This window comes from Trypanosoma cruzi, genomic scaffold (assembly GCF_000209065.1).
Source record: "Trypanosoma cruzi strain CL Brener 1047053517171 genomic scaffold, whole genome shotgun sequence".
Taxonomy (NCBI): Eukaryota; Euglenozoa; class Kinetoplastea; order Trypanosomatida; family Trypanosomatidae; genus Trypanosoma; species Trypanosoma cruzi.
Window position 1 is genome coordinate 410,573 of NW_001849568.1, and position 18,319 is coordinate 428,891.

At 46.8% G+C, this 18,319-nt stretch overlaps 9 protein-coding genes across 9 annotated transcripts, besides 12 other annotated features; all 9 read left to right on the forward strand.

The window, feature by feature from the left end:
* Window positions 1–7,440: part of a sequence feature (heterozygous, non-Esmeraldo-like haplotype) that runs on past the window's edge.
* Tc00.1047053511825.180 (ATP-dependent DEAD/H RNA helicase, putative) lies at window positions 66–3,854 on the forward strand (the record flags this gene model as incomplete). The annotated part of the gene is made up of 1 exon (XM_811402.1): window positions 66–3,854. One exon carries the CDS (start codon window positions 66–68, stop codon window positions 3,852–3,854), a length of 3,789 nt encoding a protein of 1,262 aa, XP_816495.1.
* Window positions 4,363–4,405: a sequence feature (AT_rich).
* On the forward strand, window positions 4,539–6,257 carry Tc00.1047053511825.190 (hypothetical protein, conserved; the record flags this gene model as incomplete). Its single annotated transcript, XM_811403.1, has 1 exon — window positions 4,539–6,257. The coding sequence occupies one exon, from the start codon at window positions 4,539–4,541 to the stop codon at window positions 6,255–6,257; it is 1,719 nt and encodes a 572-aa protein (XP_816496.1).
* Window positions 6,279–7,145, forward strand: Tc00.1047053511825.200 (40S ribosomal protein L14, putative; the record flags this gene model as incomplete). The annotated part of the gene is made up of 1 exon (XM_811404.1): window positions 6,279–7,145. One exon carries the CDS (start codon window positions 6,279–6,281, stop codon window positions 7,143–7,145), a length of 867 nt encoding a protein of 288 aa, XP_816497.1.
* Window positions 6,493–6,536: a microsatellite.
* Window positions 7,441–7,936: a sequence feature (haploid, Esmeraldo-like haplotype).
* Tc00.1047053511825.210 (dephospho-CoA kinase, putative) lies at window positions 7,447–8,172 on the forward strand (the record flags this gene model as incomplete). The annotated part of the gene is made up of 1 exon (XM_811405.1): window positions 7,447–8,172. One exon carries the CDS (start codon window positions 7,447–7,449, stop codon window positions 8,170–8,172), a length of 726 nt encoding a protein of 241 aa, XP_816498.1.
* Window positions 7,937–8,550: a sequence feature (heterozygous, Esmeraldo-like haplotype).
* Window positions 8,478–11,357, forward strand: Tc00.1047053511825.220 (alanyl-tRNA synthetase, putative; the record flags this gene model as incomplete). Its single annotated transcript, XM_811406.1, has 1 exon — window positions 8,478–11,357. One exon carries the CDS (start codon window positions 8,478–8,480, stop codon window positions 11,355–11,357), a length of 2,880 nt encoding a protein of 959 aa, XP_816499.1.
* Window positions 8,551–8,835: a sequence feature (areas merged during assembly that could not be assigned to a particular haplotype. This can correspond to areas where the two haplotypes were merged or to regions with more than two copies in the genome that were merged during assembly.).
* Window positions 8,836–18,319: a sequence feature (heterozygous, non-Esmeraldo-like haplotype).
* Window positions 11,646–11,709: a sequence feature (A-rich).
* Window positions 11,958–13,094, forward strand: Tc00.1047053511825.230 (uncharacterized protein; the record flags this gene model as incomplete). Its single annotated transcript, XM_811407.1, has 1 exon — window positions 11,958–13,094. The coding sequence occupies one exon, from the start codon at window positions 11,958–11,960 to the stop codon at window positions 13,092–13,094; it is 1,137 nt and encodes a 378-aa protein (XP_816500.1).
* On the forward strand, window positions 13,429–14,196 carry Tc00.1047053511825.240 (hypothetical protein, conserved; the record flags this gene model as incomplete). Its single annotated transcript, XM_811408.1, has 1 exon — window positions 13,429–14,196. The coding sequence occupies one exon, from the start codon at window positions 13,429–13,431 to the stop codon at window positions 14,194–14,196; it is 768 nt and encodes a 255-aa protein (XP_816501.1).
* Window positions 14,406–14,445: a microsatellite.
* Window positions 15,475–15,506: a sequence feature (AT_rich).
* Window positions 15,625–15,656: a sequence feature (T-rich).
* Window positions 15,846–15,872: a microsatellite.
* On the forward strand, window positions 15,921–16,865 carry Tc00.1047053511825.250 (hypothetical protein, conserved; the record flags this gene model as incomplete). The annotated part of the gene is made up of 1 exon (XM_811409.1): window positions 15,921–16,865. The coding sequence occupies one exon, from the start codon at window positions 15,921–15,923 to the stop codon at window positions 16,863–16,865; it is 945 nt and encodes a 314-aa protein (XP_816502.1).
* On the forward strand, window positions 17,231–18,235 carry Tc00.1047053511825.260 (ribosomal RNA processing protein 45, putative; the record flags this gene model as incomplete). Its single annotated transcript, XM_811410.1, has 1 exon — window positions 17,231–18,235. The coding sequence occupies one exon, from the start codon at window positions 17,231–17,233 to the stop codon at window positions 18,233–18,235; it is 1,005 nt and encodes a 334-aa protein (XP_816503.1).

An 18,319-nucleotide genomic window follows, 5' to 3' on the forward strand; every position in this document is an offset into this window, starting at 1 on the left:
CTTTTTTTTTTGCATTTTTTCATAGCATATATATATTTTTGAAAGGCGTGACTCATCTGTGCCCAATGCCCGGTAGAAGGACACACAAGAGAAGTAATCATCCTGCCGATTTTGCGGCGCCTCCACTTAACACTATATCGACTGGATATCCGTTTCATGTCTCGCAGTTGCAACAAATGCTTTACCCGGGCGCGGCTCAAAACGGGATGTTTCAGTATGTTTCACAGACACCCCCGGTTCGATATGTTTTTACTCAAAGAAACTACTCATCCGCCTTTGGGAATGTGCCAGTAGATCATCCTCAAGGTAATAGAACTACATTCTCGAGCAGGAATCAGATGGACAGGATGGGCCATGAACGCAGTCGTGGGATGATGGTGAATCAGAATCCTTTTCAAGAACAAAATTCTGTCCCAGTCACGGCCGTAGCAAACTCAAAGGTATCTATTTGTAATGAGGAAGGTGTCTGGACAAAAAAAAATCTCTACGCCATGGTGAAAGCCTTTGTAGATGATCCCAATGCAGAAGAAATGTCATTTCCTCCAACTTTGTCTGCTGCGGAACGTCATATGGTGCATGAAATTGCATTAAATTTTAATTTGCACCATCGCTCAGCGGGATGCAAATCCGAACGCGTCTTAACCTTAAAAAAAATTGGAAGCATCAAAAATCAGGAAAAAGATCGAGAAAATGCGGCTTTTAATGGTGATCGTGTAAAAACGATTGATGGATATCAAGGTGCTCAAAGGCTTCCTGATGAATATATAAAATCAAGGATGAATGAAATCAGCTTGCTGTTGGGTCCCTTTTTAAGAAAGATGTATAGTCAATTGAAGGCAACAGCTGCGAAACCTCTCAGAAATCGCCATTTGGTTGTTGTACAACCAGGATTAATGAAAGCTCCTCAGGGAAATACCCAACATCAGAGGTACCGGGAATTACAGGAGTTTCGTAGATCATTACCTTCTTACAAGCGGAGAGATGAAATCATTAATGCTTTAAAACAAAACAATGTCTTGATTGTAAGTGGGGACACTGGATGTGGTAAGACAACTCAAATACCTCAAATTTTGTACGATTCTGAAGTCTTTCAAAAAGATCTAGAAATAATTTGCACACAACCTCGCAGAATCAGCGCACTTTCTGTTGCACAACGTGTTGCAGAAGAACGTGGTGAGACATGTGGAAACAGCTGCGGTTATATTATACGTTTTGATAATATGACAAGTCCTAGTACAAAGATTGTTTATATGACAACCGGTATACTACTGCGTCGCTTGCACACTGATCCACAGCTAAATGGTGTTTCGTGTATCATTGTGGATGAAGTACACGAAAGAGATGTGGAGACGGATTTTTGTCTGTTGCTGCTTCGTGACAGGCTAATAGAACAACAAAGAAATAATCAACTATACAAAAATCATGTGAAGGTGGTGGTGATGTCTGCCACTGTACAGATAGAGAAGGTAGCGTCGTATTTTGTCTGCGTATGTGGTGGAAGAGCTCCGCCTATTATTAGCATCCCGGGAACGTTGTTTCCTGTAGAGGAATGTTTTTTGGAAGAGGCCTTAAAATGGACTCATTTGCCACCTTCCGCGGTCCCTGCTATCTCCATGTTGGCTAATGTTTCAGAAAAAAAAAGCAAAAACGGCAATTCAGAGGATAGGAATGATGGCTCTATTTTTGAAAAGATTAAGGCTACTGTTTTTGGGGAAACAGATAATGATCCAGAGGTTTTGGTACCTTATGATCTTGTATTTAAGCTGATTTCTTATATTCATGCCAGTTCCCATGACTTATCAGAAAGTATATTGATATTTCTTCCGGGATGGGCTTCTATAAGCCGAGTGAATACTATGATTCAACGCTCTCCTATTGCTCGTGAGTTGTCCGTTTTACAGCTTCACTCGAGCTTGACGGCAGCTGAGCAGCAAAGAGTTTTTTACCGACCTCCTAAGCGGTTTCGAAAAGTTGTACTTTCCACAAATATTGCAGAGGCAAGTGTAACTATTGATGATATTGTCTATGTTATTGATAGTTGTCTGACAAAAGGTACATCTTACGATGCCCGTGGAAATACCTCAGTTCTTAAGGCAACATTTATCAGTAAAGCAAATGGTATGCAGCGTCGAGGTAGAGCTGGTCGTTGCAGAGCAGGTGTGTGCGTTCATCTTCTTCCTAGGTCTGCATATGAAAAACTTCCTGAATTTCTTTTACCGGAAATTATGAGATCTCCACTGGAGGACGTCTGTTTACAAGTAAAAGCCTTGAAACCAGATGAGGTTTGTGCAAAAGTGTTGAGCCGTGCTATGGATCCTCCACCAGCAGATTCTACAGAACATGCGGTTAGGTTTTTAAAGGATATGGGTGCCTTTACTTCTGAAAAAGAGCAAATGACAAATCTTGGTCGAGCCCTCTCAAAACTTCCTATTCATCCTCTTTTGGGTAAAATGCTTTTGGCTGCGGCATGTCTGGGAGTATTGGAGCCTGTTGTAACAATTGCAGCATATCTTTCCGGAAAATCACCATTTATTAAACCCTTACCGCATCAGAAGAACGCCATGCGAAATGCGGTGCAATCCATTGACAATGGCCTACTATCAGATCATCTCAGTGTTATGAAGTTATTTGATGAATGGAAGAAAAGCAATTGTAGTGCTGATTACGCGATGCAAAATTTTGCAGATCAGACTGTATTACGTTCGATGGATCGCATCCGGAAACAGTTGTTACGTCTTGTGAAAGACTCTTCATTATTAAGAAAGGTTGAAGACCCTATGCGAATGGCTTCTCGACACTCGAGTAACTTGGGGCTAGTTCGGCTGGTGGCTCTTTGGTCTCTTTACCCTCGTATTGCGTCAGTGGAGTATCGAGCGAATCGTAGCAGGAAAAGGCCAGAAATTTTTTGTTGGGATAATAAAGTTGCCCAATGTGCAATGGGGTCTGCGCTGGCATTTAAAAATCGAGACGATTTTCGTGACAGGGCCTTTGTTTTTTATCATGAACGGATGTATCTTGAGGCAAATTTAACGGTTTTTGATGCCAGCGCTGTGACACCTGTGGAGGTAGCCTTGTGTCTTCGTGAGTTTGCGCTTCGGCCTTTGACTGATGTTCCTCCAGCATTTCTCACTGATGATGAAAGCAAAATGGCACCTGCATTTCCATTTGTTTTGGAGAGAGAAGAAGAGGCAAAGGATCTTGCGGTATTATTTTTTGATGGTGATAAGAAACTGTACGTGACATCCCTACCAGTTGGCTTGCTATTGCGTGATGTTAGAGAATGTATGGACTATTATCTTGCCCTGTCTATAAAGGAAGTTAGAGCTGATCTTTTTCCCGAGGATTTGATACGTGTTTTGGCGTACGTTGTTGGATATCCTTTTAGTGACGAGGTGAGCGCAATTGACAATAACACAAGTGATAAGCCCGTTGTTACATATGGGGAAGAAGAATCATTAGAACCGACAACAATTGATTGCAGAAGCGCCCAATTAAATGATATTTCTGATGATGAAGATGATGCACCTGAAATTTTTATGGAGGATTTTGAGGATCTTCAGATGACTGAGGAGGAAATTCAGAGAGCGATTGATGTATTTGGGGAATTGGCCATTTTAAATCGCCAAGGTGGTTTGCGTCTGCTGGGAGCGTTTGAAAAGGGAGTACAACTGCGACAGGTTGAAGCTGATTTAAGTAGAGGGCCAGAAGGTGATTTTTTTTCAGAGGAAAGGGAACAGAAGCTGAGGAATGAAGATGCTAAAAAATCTGATGAATGTGATGACGAGGAGGATGAGGATGACGACATTATCATTGCCAAAGCAGGTGAATTGGACATAGATGATAACGAATACTAACTGAATGATACTGTGTGCGTCTAAATTACACTTCAGGAAACCAGCAATTTTTTTCTCTTAGTCCTCTTTTTTATAACCTTACTTTTACAGGGCGCTTTTTTCTAGTTTTTGGGAAAAATGTAGACAATGACTATTTGTGCTTGTTGACTTTTTTTTTTTTCGGGGGATAGGTTTCATTATTTTTTTTTTTCTCTGTTGAATTTTCGATGGGTCGTGACGGAGCCCCCAAAAGGAGGTGGATAATTTTTTTTCACCCTTTTGTTCCACCGACCCCTTTTATTTTTGTTGGACACAACTTACCCCGGGGTTTCCGGGTCGTTGGGTGGAGAGAGAGAAAGAAGGAGAGAGATGTAAAGATGGGATGCTAATTCGTAAGTGGTAAGCGAAGATAAGTTTTTTTGTTTATGTATGCGGCGTGCGTCTGTTTTTTTTTTTTTTTTTTGGGCTGCACTGGCCACTGGTTTGTTGGCCCGTGTGTCTGTGTGTGTGAACTGTTTTTTGTACAATGATATATTTATTTTTTTATTTTCCTTTTAATTTTAATTTTAAATGCATTGCAATAACAAAAAAAAAAAAGGATGTTGAAGTTGATTTCTCCTCTAAGACCCAAGCGCATCTGGAAGGCGTCCTCATAAATTGCACTTGGGATTGAACGTCGGTGGAGGTCTGGAACGCTAAAACAAAATGAGTGCTTCAATAGAATCCAATATGTCTTTTTGGGTGCACCCAACCAATCATGATGCAGAGACATACAAGTTGTATATAAATCGTCTTGTTTTTATAGATACTGCAGAGGATAGTAGCCGATGGTTGGCCCGTGCAAAAAAACAGTGGGGGTTCGATCAGCCCATCGCCATTCGCGTGATGAACGAGTCGGAACACCTGGGCACTACAACTCCCCAAATGATTGGGAGTCACGCTGGTTGGACGGGTATTAGTTGGACGGGGGACGCGAATGATGGGGTGGGCATTGACGTTCCCAATCATCAGGGGCCAATGTTGGTGTTGGAGGTCGTAGGGGGAAAGAGCACACTCTCAATATACGGAACCGGATTAATCAATAGCTCCGGAATGGCAACAGAGAAACGACAGTATGCCAAATATTGCGTTCATCTATTTCCAACTCAGACCACTTTTGATTCTGAGACGGTGTTTGCCGTTGTTGAGGCGGAGATACGCAGCAGCGCGTGGGATGGACGTCATGGAGATGAATTTGCTCCATTGGAGTACAACTTTGGTTCTGTGCGAGTGTCCACATTGGATTTCTACTTTCCTTCCTTTATGTTGACTGGAACAGGAGAGTATATCGTTTCCAATTTGGTTTGTGCAATGAATATGACGGAAAACAGTGCATTAGCCATGCAATTAGTACCCCTCATGGATGCACGTGATTACATTTCGGTAGAGCCTGCCCAAGTTATCACGGTAAAACCTCAACAACGAGTATATTTCACTGCGACATGGAGTATTGATGAACGGGCATGCATGAAAGAACTTCAAGTGCAGCTTGTTGTTAATGGTTCACAGCCTCCTTCCGCCCCTATTAATATTAGTGTTTATAATTGTCCTCCCCAGCTAAAGTCAACGGACACACCGTACCACTACTGGTTAAACACAACATGTGTCACAAACAGACAGTTTTCTCTATCACAGGAGTTTTCATTGGTGTTTGCACTTTTGCCTGTGTTTCGCTTCGTCTTGAATGGTCGGGTGGCCGGACTGGGTGCGGAGGGCGTTATTGTTGCTCTGGATAAGGACAAAGGGGAAAACGTATTGGTGCGTGCAGACGGTGTTCCTGTCGTTAATGTATTGAGTGCTGGTTTATCGACGTCATTGCTTGATTCAAGCTTTGAAAGTAATGCTTGGGCACAGGCGGAAAAAAAAGCATGGAGTATGCCAGATGATGGAAGGCAATTTGCACTCGATACACTCTCTATGAATCTCTTAGAAAAGACATGCCAGTGTACTATTCATCTCGGAACTATACGCGGCTTCCCAATGGTATACGAGGTATCGACAGGTATCTCTCCTTCTTTCCAAGTGAGCATTACGCTACTGGATCAAAAAGGCTGGCAAGTGGTGAAAGGGGAGACGAAGGCAAGGTATCAAAGCGCGAGCGGCAGTTTGCGTTGGGATGACCAGCTTGTTCTAAGAAAGTGGCCAGGTGCCAGTTCAAAGCAATTTGCACGACTGAATCTTACAGAGGTTCGTCCGCGAGATGGTGATGAGACACCAATTGGCGCAGCATTGGTGTCGCTTTACCGCCTTGACCGCACACGTCTTCATGTAGGCATCCAATTGGCCTTTCATGTGTACGAGACCTATTCTTTGTATGATACCTTGCATTCCTCGAGTCTCCTCATGACAGACGCATTCATCACTTTCTCTGAGCTTCCTTTCTAACTGTGGGATTCAGGGACAACAATGGTTATTTTTCTTGCTTATTGGAGAAATGAAACCACACAAACAGGAAAACACGCAAACAGAAGGAAGTGCGTCCAAATGATAATAAAAAGATGGTTTAGCCGTGTACATGAGAGAATATGTGTATTTCGCTTGTGTAGCTTTTTGTTTCCTTTTTTTTTTCTTTACTATTTTTATACATGCAAATGCAATTCTATTGCTACGTATGTAATGCATATATATATATATATATATATATATATATATATATATATATATCTGCCTTTCCCTCTGTTTTTTTATTTATTTTGCATCTCTATTGAGCTAGTCAAAAAGAGGTCCCAAATGGTGAAGGCGAACTATATTCGCGCGGGGCGCTTGGTGCGCATCATCCGCGGCCCCCGTCAGGACCGCGTCGGCGTTGTTGTTGACATCATCGACGGCAACCGTGTGCTTGTGGAGAACCCCGCAGACAAAAAGATGTGGCGCCACGTGCAGAACCTGAAGAACGTTGAGCCGCTGAAGTTCAGCGTGGAATTGAGCCGCAACTGCAGCACACGGACACTGAAGAATGTACTCGCGGAAAAGAAAATTCTTGAGAAGTACGCCGCCACGAAGTCCGCTAGACGCATTGCAGCAAAGAGGGCATTTGCAAGGTCGACAGACTTTGAGCGCTATCAACTGCGTGTCGCCAAGCGCTCTCGTGCCTTCTGGACGCGCAAGGTTTTTGACGAGAATGACAAGAAGAAACCCGTCTCTTGGCACAAGGTTGCTCTCAAGAAGCTGCAGAAGAACGCCAAGAAGGTTGACAGCAAGCCAGCAGCCAAGAAGCGCATTGAGAAGGCCCGCGCTGCTCGCAAGGCCAAAGCCGCCGCCGGTAAAAAGTAAGAAAAAACAGCTGGTGCGTGGTGCCACTCTTTGACATGCATGATGAGTTTGAGCCTCCTCATTTTATTTTGTTATTTTATTTTCTAATCATTTTGTCTTTTTTCTCTTTCAGCGCCATTTTCTTCTGCACCCTGAGCTCCTGACTCTCTTTTTTACACATGTCATATTGGACAATTTTTTATCTATTTTATTTCCTTGTCTTTTTTTTTTTTGACAAAATGGAAATGAACTTGAATTCACCCAATTTTGTTGTTGTTGTTGTTGTACAGTCCTACTTTTCTTGTGACCCACCTGAGCCTGCATGTTGCTCATTGGTCTGACAGGTGGCATTGCGTGTGGGAAGTCCACGGTATCGACGATGCTGGAAAAGCAACATCATCTTACGGTAATTGACGCGGACCGTGTTGTGCGGGAGCTGCAACGCCCTTCAATGCCATGTACACGCAAAATAGCGAGACGGTGGCCGGGGTGCGTAAACTCTCAAACGGGCGAGATTGACCGTGCCGCTTTGGGCGAAATCATCTTTCGTGATCCGCAGGCTCGCCGTGAGCTGGCACGCATCATGAATTTTCCGATTTTTTCTAAAGTTATGCTGTTGTTGGTACGGTTTTGGTGGGAAAGCATGAAACAAAGAATGAGGGGTGAGGGACCTCTTCTTGTGGTACTCGATGCACCGCTCCTATACGAGTCTAACATCTATACATGGTTTATCGACAGGGTTGTGGTGGTGGGATGTAAAGAGGAGGAGCAACTTGCTCGCCTTGAGAAGCGCAATGGATTCACACGTGAGCAGGCGATGCAACGCGTACGAGCTCAGATGCCGATAGAAGAAAAGTGTAGGCGCGCCGACTACGTCATCCACAACAGCGGAACCCTAACGGAATTGTTTTTTTCCGTCAAAGACAGTGTAGAGTGGATGCGCCAACAGTCTGGCTTCAAGATGAATACTATTGTTTTTGTTTCCGCCGCAGGCGGTACTGTGTGCCTCGCGGCTGTGGTGCATTTGCTTTGCCATCTGCCATGGTGACAGTAGATGAAAGGGGAAGGACGCCTTCAATGATGCAAAAATAAGGATATTATGGGGCAGGTATGGGTTTTACAGAATTTGTTTTGTATTCTTTGCCAGTTTTACCTGTTCTTAGTTAACGGAGCTTTTGTGGTGTTCTGCTTCCTTCTGTTACATCGATATATGTATATATATATTGTTTTTCCCTCGCATCTTTCCTTGTGATTTATTTATTTCTGTTTGTGCAAAGAAAAGGCTTTTGCTTACCTATCCACTTCCTCCATCTTCCTTCTGCGTGTGCTACCACAACGACGAGGGCCGCAAGAATGACTGAGTGGCCCGTCAACCGTGTGCGCCAGGAGTTTCTGAAATTCTTTGAGCAGCGAGGACACAAGTTTGTCCCATCTAGCCCTGTCGTGCCAAACAATGATCCCACACTGCTCTTTATCAATGCCGGCATGAATCAATTTAAAAATCTTTTTCTCGGCACGGCAGATCCCAATACGGAATTTGGTCGCCTTACCCGTGCGGCGAACTCACAACTTTGTATTCGCGCAGGTGGTAAACACAATGATCTGGACGATGTTGGTCGTGATACTTACCATCACACCTTTTTTGAGATGTTGGGTTCATGGTCGTTTGGTGACTATTTTAAACGCGACGCAATCCGCTGGGCATGGGAACTTTTGACCGAGGTGTACAAGCTTCCAAAGGACCGTCTTTATGTGACATACTTTGAAGGGGACCCTGAAAACGGCATAGCAGCCGATGAAGAGGCGAAACAATTGTGGTTGGAGCTTGTGAAACCCGAGCATGTTATATCTGGTAATGCCAAAGACAACTTTTGGGAAATGGGCGATATAGGACCTTGTGGACCTTGCTCGGAAGTTCACTTTGATCGTCTGGGTGGTCGCAATGCGGCCGAATTGGTGAATAAGGAAGATCCAATGGTGATCGAGATTTGGAACCTTGTTTTTATGCAATTTGAGCGTCATGAGGACGGTGTGCTTGTACCGTTGCCGAAGATGCATGTAGATACAGGCATGGGGCTCGAGCGACTGACGTCCATTATGCAAGATGTGCATTCGAACTACGATACAGACGCCTGGACGCCACTCTTTGAGGCCATTCAGGCGGTAACGGGCTACGAAAAGTCATATGCCGAAATACGTGATCAAAATGACTCCGATGCAACCGTGGCGTACCGTGTGATAGCAGATCACATTCGCTGCCTCAGTGTTTCCCTGGCGGATGGCGCCATGCCCGATTCTGTTGGTCGTGGTTTTGTGTTGCGCCGCATAATCCGCCGCGCAGTCCGCTACGGTTTGCAGTTCCTTGGCGCAAAGGTTGGCTTCTTTAGTGAACTTGTTGATGCTGTTGTGGCGTCGTTGGGGCCCTTTTTCACGCACATGCAAGATCCTCGCACGGTGCAGCGTATAAAAACTGTGCTTGCCGACGAGGAGGCATCCTTCGCCAAGACATGGGATGTAGGTCTTAAGCACTTAAACAAGGCCGTTGCTGACGCAGTTGACAACACCATCAGTGGTGATAATGCCTTTATTCTTCACGATCGCTATGGCTTCCCTGTGGATTTGACCTGTCTGCTGGCGGAGAAGGCAGGATTACGTGTGGATATGAACGGCTTTCACGCGGCCATGAAGGCAAATCAACTAAGTGCTGGTCGTGTCGCTGCTGCAAAGACATTCCTCGATGTTCACCAACTGGAGGAGCTCAAACAGATGGGTATCGCCCCAACGGAGGATGCCGCAAAGTACATCTGGAAGAATCGTACCGCAGAGGTGAAGGCCATTTTTAACAAGAAGACAGGAACGTTTGTAGACATGCTGATGCCTGGAGAGGAAGGCGAGGAAGATATCGGCCTCATTATGGATGTCACAAACTTTTACGCGGAGTCTGGTGGCCAAATATACGACACTGGGCGCATTGTAGCTGCTGCCGATGCCGTGTTTGAAGTAAAGAAGGTTTATAATCTTGGTGGCTACGTGGTACATTTGGGACGCATGATGACAACAAACTCAACGGCTGTACCTATTCCTGTAACGTCTTCTGTGGATTTGCAGGTTGATTACAAACGGCGGATAGCGATTGCTGCGAATCACTCCATGACACACGTCCTGAACTGGTGTCTACGACGCGTGCTAGAGGACGAAGCTCCTGAGAATTACATGGAGGTTCAACAGAAGGGGTCCCTTGTCACCGAAGAAATGCTACGCTTTGACTTCAGCTACAATAGTAAGGTCAGTCAAGAAGATCTCGTCAAGATCGAGAAGGCCCTTAATGAGAAAATTCAACAGGGGCTAGTGGTGTACCGCAAGGAGGTGGAACTTGAAAAAGCCAAACATATTGTGGGGCTGCGGCAGATGTTCGGCGAGAAGTACCCAGACCCCGTCAGTGTCATTTCTGTTGGCGTCCCAGTCGATGACCTTCTTGCAAAGCCTGAGAGTGCAGAGTGGCGTGCGTACGCTGTGGAATTTTGTGGTGGTACCCACTTGTCGAACATAAAAGAGGCAGAGGTTGCGGTTATCCTTTCAGAGGAAGCACTTATGAAAGGGGTTCGACGGATTGTTGTGGCGACACGCGACGCCGCACGCGAGGCCCGTGCACGGGGGGAACTGCTGGAGAAGGAATATCGTGATATCGTCGCCGGTGGTATGACGGATTCAACCGCTAAGAGCCTCTCGGTCCTGAACAAGAAGGTCGGTGACAGTCTCATCCCGCTCACGGTGAAAAATTCACTGCGGGAGGAAATCGACGGGAGCGTCCGGGCTGCCATTGCCAATGTGAAGGCGATGGCTGCGCAACTGAGGGAGAAGGCCACCGTTGCAGGACGAGCGGAGGCGGAGGCGTATGACGCGGTGGAAAACCCCTTTTTTGTTAAGCGACTCAGCGATTTTGGTGCTGAACGCGAGGCACTGCAGGCATACGCTGATGGATTTACAAACGCCGTGCAGGGCGACGTTGGTGTTTTTCTCTTCGGCACCGATGCGAACAAGGCACTCGCGCTGGTGACGCTTCCAAAGGCGTTTACGGCGAAGAAGCTAAGCGCTGTCGATTGGGCAAAGGCAGCAATCGGGAAAGGTGGCGGTAAGCCGCACGCCGCACAGTCAGGCCTTACCGCTGCCGACGTCGATGTGGCGATGGAGAAGGCGCTTGCAGAGGCCGCAAAGATGAAGACTGCGATGTGATTTGTTTTCGATTACATTCAGGCGGAAAAAATAAACAAACAAAAGTAGATAACCAGGAGGTGTGCCCAAACTCGTTGAGCGAGATGAGGGCAGACATAGCATTGGTAAACATGGAACCGGGCAAGAAAGAAGCAAGCATACAAGCAAATAAGAAGGGAAGGGTGGAAGGGGATGAAAATGAAAGGAAAGGAAAGTTGTTAACGACCTTCATTGTCGTTATTTATCATAATCCCTCTTGGGAAGGAGCGAAAGAGTATTCACCAGTTTGGTGACCCATAAAAGTCAAGGAACGGAAGAAAAAACAACAACAAAAAACACACAAAAAAACAAAAAACGAAAGTTAGAACGAAAAATTAATCGAAATTATTTGTTGGGCTTGATGAGGAGGATGAAAGAAGGCTAAGACGGGACTTACTTTTCCTTTGCGGTTTGGTTCGGATGGAGATTTGTTTGCTTCTCATCCTCCTTTGCTGCTATACTGTTTTTCTTTTCTTTTTTCTCTTTGGGTGGCACGTGGCGAAGGAGGGAGAGAAGGGCATTATTGGTGGGCAATAGGTTACCCGCCTTGGTGTGTGTATTTTTTTTCTCACGCAGAGCACCATGTCGGCAGATGAAGCAAAAGATGGAAAATCCCCACCACCTGTGGAAAAGGAAGAAGCAGCGATGGAGCGGGACGAGAATGACATTGGCCTGCAGCCAGCTCCTATCGCGCTGGTGCTGCGTCACCAGTGGGCAGCCGAGGCCCTGACCGCCATGAAGGAAGAGGAGAGCGTGGACCGTCTGAGCCTTGTGCGGTCATATTACAGCGGCTTTCTCGCCATTGTGTCCCAGTCGATTCACACACTGCATCTTGATTCCATCGCCCTTTCCAGGGTGCAGGCGCAACAACAACTCATCACAGGATTGAGGTGCATGCCAGTTCCAATGAACTCCAAAAAGAGAGTCAGTGATTCTGCAGCAAGTAGAGCAAGGCGACGACGTGCAGTAGACTTATCGGATGGCGATACAGAGCAGGGAAACGATAAAGAGTCTTCGAAAGGTTTTCTGCAGCGTTTGCGTTTGAACAGCTTTCGGCGAATGAATCAAGAGTTAATTGAGAGGCAGCGGCAGGTCGAAGCTTTTGCGGCAGGTGAGCTACGAAGGAGTGCAGCAACACGAAAGCAGGAAGAGCTGCTTTCCGCAAGAAGGTGTAGTAATGAATACAAGTATTCCATGGCGAAAAGTATGGCGGTTCGGGATATGCGGGCCCGACAGCGGACAGAAAAGTATGAGGATCAACAGAACACCGTTCAAGCACGGCAATCAAGCCTGCAAGAGTCACGCAACAGGAAGCCTTGCGACTCAGCGGCAGAGCACAAGGAGATGCAGCTGATCTTGAATAAACGCCGAATTCTTTTTGAGAAGGCGATGAAGGAATTGCAAAAGGTTGTGGATTGGATAAACGAGAGACACCACGGCGGGTGTGTTGGAGACACAGCCTTTATGGCCTCTGTGGCTTCTTCCATAGAGTCATCCTTTCCGACGGCGTTGTATCAGGCACCTAAGTCCCGTTGTAAAAAAAGAAATACGACTCCCATACGTGAGGAGGAATACGCGCGGCTGTGTGGTTTGAAGGGGGCCGCGATACGGTCTGTTGTTGCTTTTTCACAGGAATTGTCACCCACTGCTGCCGCACCGAATAACAGCATTGCACGGGAACTGCAGCATTTATGTATTTCTCCAATACTCTGGCACTGATGCGGTTTTTTCGGCGCTGTTGCCTTTCTGGCTTATCGAAATCATTTCTTTACTTTTTTTTTTCTCCTGTACCAAATCTGCGAAGTCATGATCAACGGGACTGGTAATTAACGCCAGTTTTCCTCCTTTTTTTTTCTTTTATTGATGTCTCTCCACGAGAGAGAGTTGTTGCCTGCTGTTGTAAATTATGCGGATTCTTGATTGCTTTCTTCACACAATTATATATTTTTTCTTTTGCTTTTTTCTTGTTTTCTTGTAGTTTGCGGAGAAATACCTTGATTGGACTGCCGCCGTGTGCGCGCTTCCTCATTGATCGGTCATAAAGAAATACTGCATGGAGCCTGAACCAGAGAAAAGATGCGATTGGACGATTGCTTCCTCCAATTGGCGTCAGGAATCTCTTAACAATTCATTGCGGAGAAACCGGAAATGGCTGGGTCGACGACCCACAAGCAGCATTCATCCATTTCACCGCGACAACCTCTCGGTATACAACTGCAAAAGTCCAAATGATAATAATGGCTCCTGGGCAAACAACGGTATTCTGGTGCCTTCACCCATTCGTCCTCAGATGTGCGCGACGCCGGCGCTTATATGTAAACCGCCATCAACATTGCAATTTAATTTGACGGGCGCGACCATGAAAGATGTTACCAACACGCGCTCTCCTTCCACATCTGGCAAGGTGGCTGCAACCGCCTCTGCGGCATCGCGAGTTTCCAACTCTACCAAATTTGTGAACATTCAATCTACCTTCCAGACAATTTCCCGATCGGGGCTAATCGCTCCTCTTGACAATTCGGCCGCTTCCGATGGTGTTTTCATTGCGCGCTACACTGCTGGAGCACAGGGTGAGGAGAGCTTCCTGGATAACCAGGGTATGAATGAATTTTTCAGTGGGAGTTGGGATTTCTGGAGGAGCAACGTGAGCGAGAGTGAGTGTCAATTAATCAAGGGAAGCAGCTGCCCCAACGATGACTCTGTGATCGACTTTGACGTGGCAATGTCGTTTCAGCGCAGCGGTGCACGCAGATGCCGAAAGACAGGGCCTGGCTTTGATGCTGTGCCGCTGGAACCATGCCTTTATAGATTGGCACCTTAGACGCTGCCAGGGAGCTCTGGGATAAGGGATTTAGGGAGGGGTAAATTTCCCTTTTGGCTGCTGAATGGGAATTATTTGTGGCTGATAACATCGAGCCTTGGGGAATGCCTGGATTTTGAGAACAACGCTCACCCACACGAGCACGCACAGAAGTTCATACATAATTTCTTTGTTTTCTTTTTTTTATTTATTTTTCAATAATTGTTTACCTTTTCTTTTTCTTTCGCTTTTCTTTTTTTTCTTCTCTTTGTGTGTAGCCGCATATTTTAGGGGGGTATAATATTATTTTTTCTTTTTTTCTTTCTTGAGTGAATGTGTGGTCGTGTATACACACGCCTGGCAGTCCTATTGGTTGTGTTATTGTTATTATGATCTCATACTCTTTTTTTTTTATGTCTTGGCCCTTCTGGACGTTAAAGGAGACTTGATGGGCGATGGTGATGTAAGAATTAATAGAGAGTGATGCATCGGGTCGGACTTGGCTACTTCTTGCTTGCAAATGTTATCACTGCTGGGTGGGTTAGGATCTCAGAGAATTGTTTTTGGGGTTTGTTCTTTTTTTTTTTTTTTTGTGGTGGTGGTGGGTGGGAGAGGGGCCATTTCTTTTATAACGCGGTAATATCATGCCAAATGTATATACATCTATATATGTATGTTTGTATACATGTGTGGGCGCCTGTACGCGTACGCCGCACAATAAAGCATACGTACAATATGCATGTGGGGGGGGGCAACCAAACTCTCATGTTCTATTTTTATTTTATTTTTTCAATTATGTGGTGTGCTGCGGCGATGCCGTGAGGATTGCGCGTAGACGTCTGCGCCCCACCATTCACTTCACGAGCTGAGGTTTTACTGAGGAAGGGGGAAAATAAAGAGGAGTAAGAGGGGGCGGTGCGGACGGGGGAAAGAAAAAAAAGAAAAAAACAGGAAGCGCCAACAGGGAGGTCCTTATTTTTTTTGTTTTTCATCTGCGGTATTCATTGTCAATGCCCTTCAATTGAGAAGAGTGAGTCTTGTGATATATATATATATGTGCGTTTGCACGAGGATCGCGGGAAATAAAGGAAGCGACCGCGCGTATTTGTTTGTGGGTAGGTGGTATGGTTGGTGCCGTCTTTTTGCTCCTTCCTGCTCACAACCCGCAGCATTTATTGCCCCAGAGGAAGCCGTTTCATTTTTCTTTATTTTCTTTAACATGGGGTTTAAATTTCCGTATTTTGGCTTGCTTCTTGCATTGCTTCATCTTCTTTCCTTCCTTCTTTAGGCTATTTTGTGTTTATATTTATTTATTATTATTTTTTTTTTTTGATTTTGTTCTTCTGCGTCTTGTGCACATTTTTTTTCTTCAGGGAGCGAGTGTTCTGCGTTGTGTGTGTTTGTGTGTGTATACAGATGGGCTTGTTGATGTGGTATTAATACATGACCTTTTATTTTATTATTTTATTTCATTTTCTTTTTGTTGTTCATTTATGTGAATGCATGTGCTTTAAACCATCATGTAAACGTCTTTTTTTATCATCCAGCCCATTTGCTTCTCTGTGATGGCGATGTCGCGTCCCACCGACTGTCCCCCGTCACTTAGTGCCGCCGTCAATTTCTTTCTGCCGCCAATTCACTCTTTCCGTCTTTTTTCCTTTTTTTTTTTTTGTGTGTGTGTGTGTGCGTGTGTCTGTTCTCGCTGACAAGTCAAGGGAGTGATATTAGACGGGAGAGGGTAGGCGATGCGGTGGCTGACTCGTGGTGTGGATTTGCAGCGTGCCACGGCCCACGTAGGCGGGCTGCATTTCTTCAGTACATGGAACGTCGCCTTGGCACCAAAGCGTGCGGTAGGGGGGAGGGGTAGGACGCACACCGCCGCGGTCCACGGCAAAACGTCGTCGTTAGAATCGCCGCCACCACCGGCAGCGTTGGGCTCCGCACGCAGCAGGAATTCCGCTGCGCTCAGCGTCGGCGATAATAGATTTGGGACAAACAGAAGCGGGGGAAAGAGTCCGAAGGAGGCAGCCGCGGCAAATAAAAACAGCGAGGATGTTGATGTTGAGGAAGAGGAACGGCTTCTTGCGGAGGGCGACACACGGTTGGCGATGCGGTTGCTGATGCAACACCACTTCCTTTACCAGCACAATGTGCGGCGGCCGGAGGAGCGGCGGCTGGAGGAGGAGCGGGAGATGCTGCGGGAGAAGCATCGTGCGCGCATGGAGCGTATCGAAGAAAAGACAAGAAATGCAATGCAACTCGGGCCGGACGTTTCGGTGGACGGAATTCTGCCGCTCTACGGGCGAGGCAACTCAGCAGCTGCGGCATTGGCTTCCAAGCCGTCTGCGTCGTGGATGCGTCTCAACCCGGTGGAGGCTGAGACAGGCGATAATGATGGGGACGACGGTGAGAGCCGCAGCATAACGGGCGCACTGCTCACAAAGCCCGACATGTCCGTCTACAGTGTGGAGCACGATCACCGAATTCGCAGCTCAGAAGTGTTGGACGAGGAGCAGAGACGACGACGGGAGGAACTAAAGAGTGGGGATGCGACGAAGAAGCTCTGGTCTCAGGAGGAACTGGAGATGGGCGGAGGTCTGACGCCGCAACGTGTGATGGAGAGCCAAATGCTGGAGGATGAAGACCAGGACTTCGCGGTGGAGGCGTATTCCAACGACTACGATGAATGAGGAAAGTCTCACACATGTTTGGTCATATATACATATATGTGTTTTTCGCTCCTTGTTTGCTTCTTCTTTTGCCGTTTATTCTTTTTTTTTGTTTTCTTCTATTGATACGAGTACCGCATCATCCAATTATTATTATCTTTTGCGCTTGTGATGGGGGTCGCAATGCGCTCATCTTCCACCCACCGTCTCCGCCGATGCTGCTGTTGTGCTGGTGGAATGTGGTTTATCACAGCCATTGCATTTCTTTGCCCCATCATTTTTTATTTTTTATTGCCTCCACGTGCAACACCTGCCCTTAGGAAGAAAGGTGGCTTTGAGGAGAAGAAGTCTACGAAAAAGGAGAGGCGGAGGACGTCGTAGGTGCCATGATGGCGCACCGTTGTGCCTTTCAGACAATTGCCAGCCCTGCACTGACGCAACGCGAAGTGGAATTCACAAAGTCCGCGTGGATTGCCGGACTGCGGCCCGACCAGCGGGGGGCGCAGCAGCTTCGGGAGGTTAATGTTGATTTTCCGCTTCTTTCCAGAGATGTCTCTTGCGTGCGGTGCGGCGGAACCATCGTCACTGCTGCCATTGCGTGTGAGCTCGTGGAACCTTTCCCGTGCAGGCCAAAGCACGGTATAATTGATTTCTCTGTGCGGCAGCCGTACACGGAACGTGACAGCAGCGCAAAGACGGCGGAATTGAAGAAATTAACTGCATTTTTGGAGAGACTCATAAAAGGCGGCGGGGTTGTCGACACGGAGGGTCTCTGTGTGCTACCCGGCCGGCGTGTGTGGAGCATCAGTGTGGACGTCACGGTGCTGAACGACGAGGGGAACGTCACCGATGTTGCGGTGTGGGCCACCGTGGCGGTTCTGCTGCACTATCGACGACCGGAACTTACAATCCGAGGCGATTCTGTCATTTTACACCCAACACATGAGCGAGACCCCGTGCCACTTTCCATTCACCACACCCCGCTCTCCTTCAGCTTTGCGATCACCATGGCACCAGGCGATCGCAACAAGCTGGCACGGGGCCGCAGGGACAGTCAAGAGGCGCTTGAAGTTGTTGTGGATCCGACTTTTGCGGAGGCGACTGCAGCGTCCTCCTCCGTTGTAGTTGCCGTCAACGCGGAGGGGCAAGTGTGCTCCGTATCCAAGTCGGAGGGCTCCTGCATTCATCTTAACGAGGTTAATCACTGCATGGAGACGGCTTCCCTGCTGGCGCCACACATCTTGTCATTGATTCGGGATGCCATGGCGGCACATGATAAGAGGCGGCAGGAAGTTCTTAAAAGAATGTTCTTGTGGGCACAGAAGCGCAGCGGAGTCACGAGTGAAGCGACAGAGCCGGAGCCTGCAAAGAAGTTGAAGACTGAGACTTGAGTGGTGGGGAATGAATAAAAGAAGACGAGCGAGGCTGTGAGAAGCGAGTCGACGAAATTGCCTGAGCGGATTAAAAACAATGTG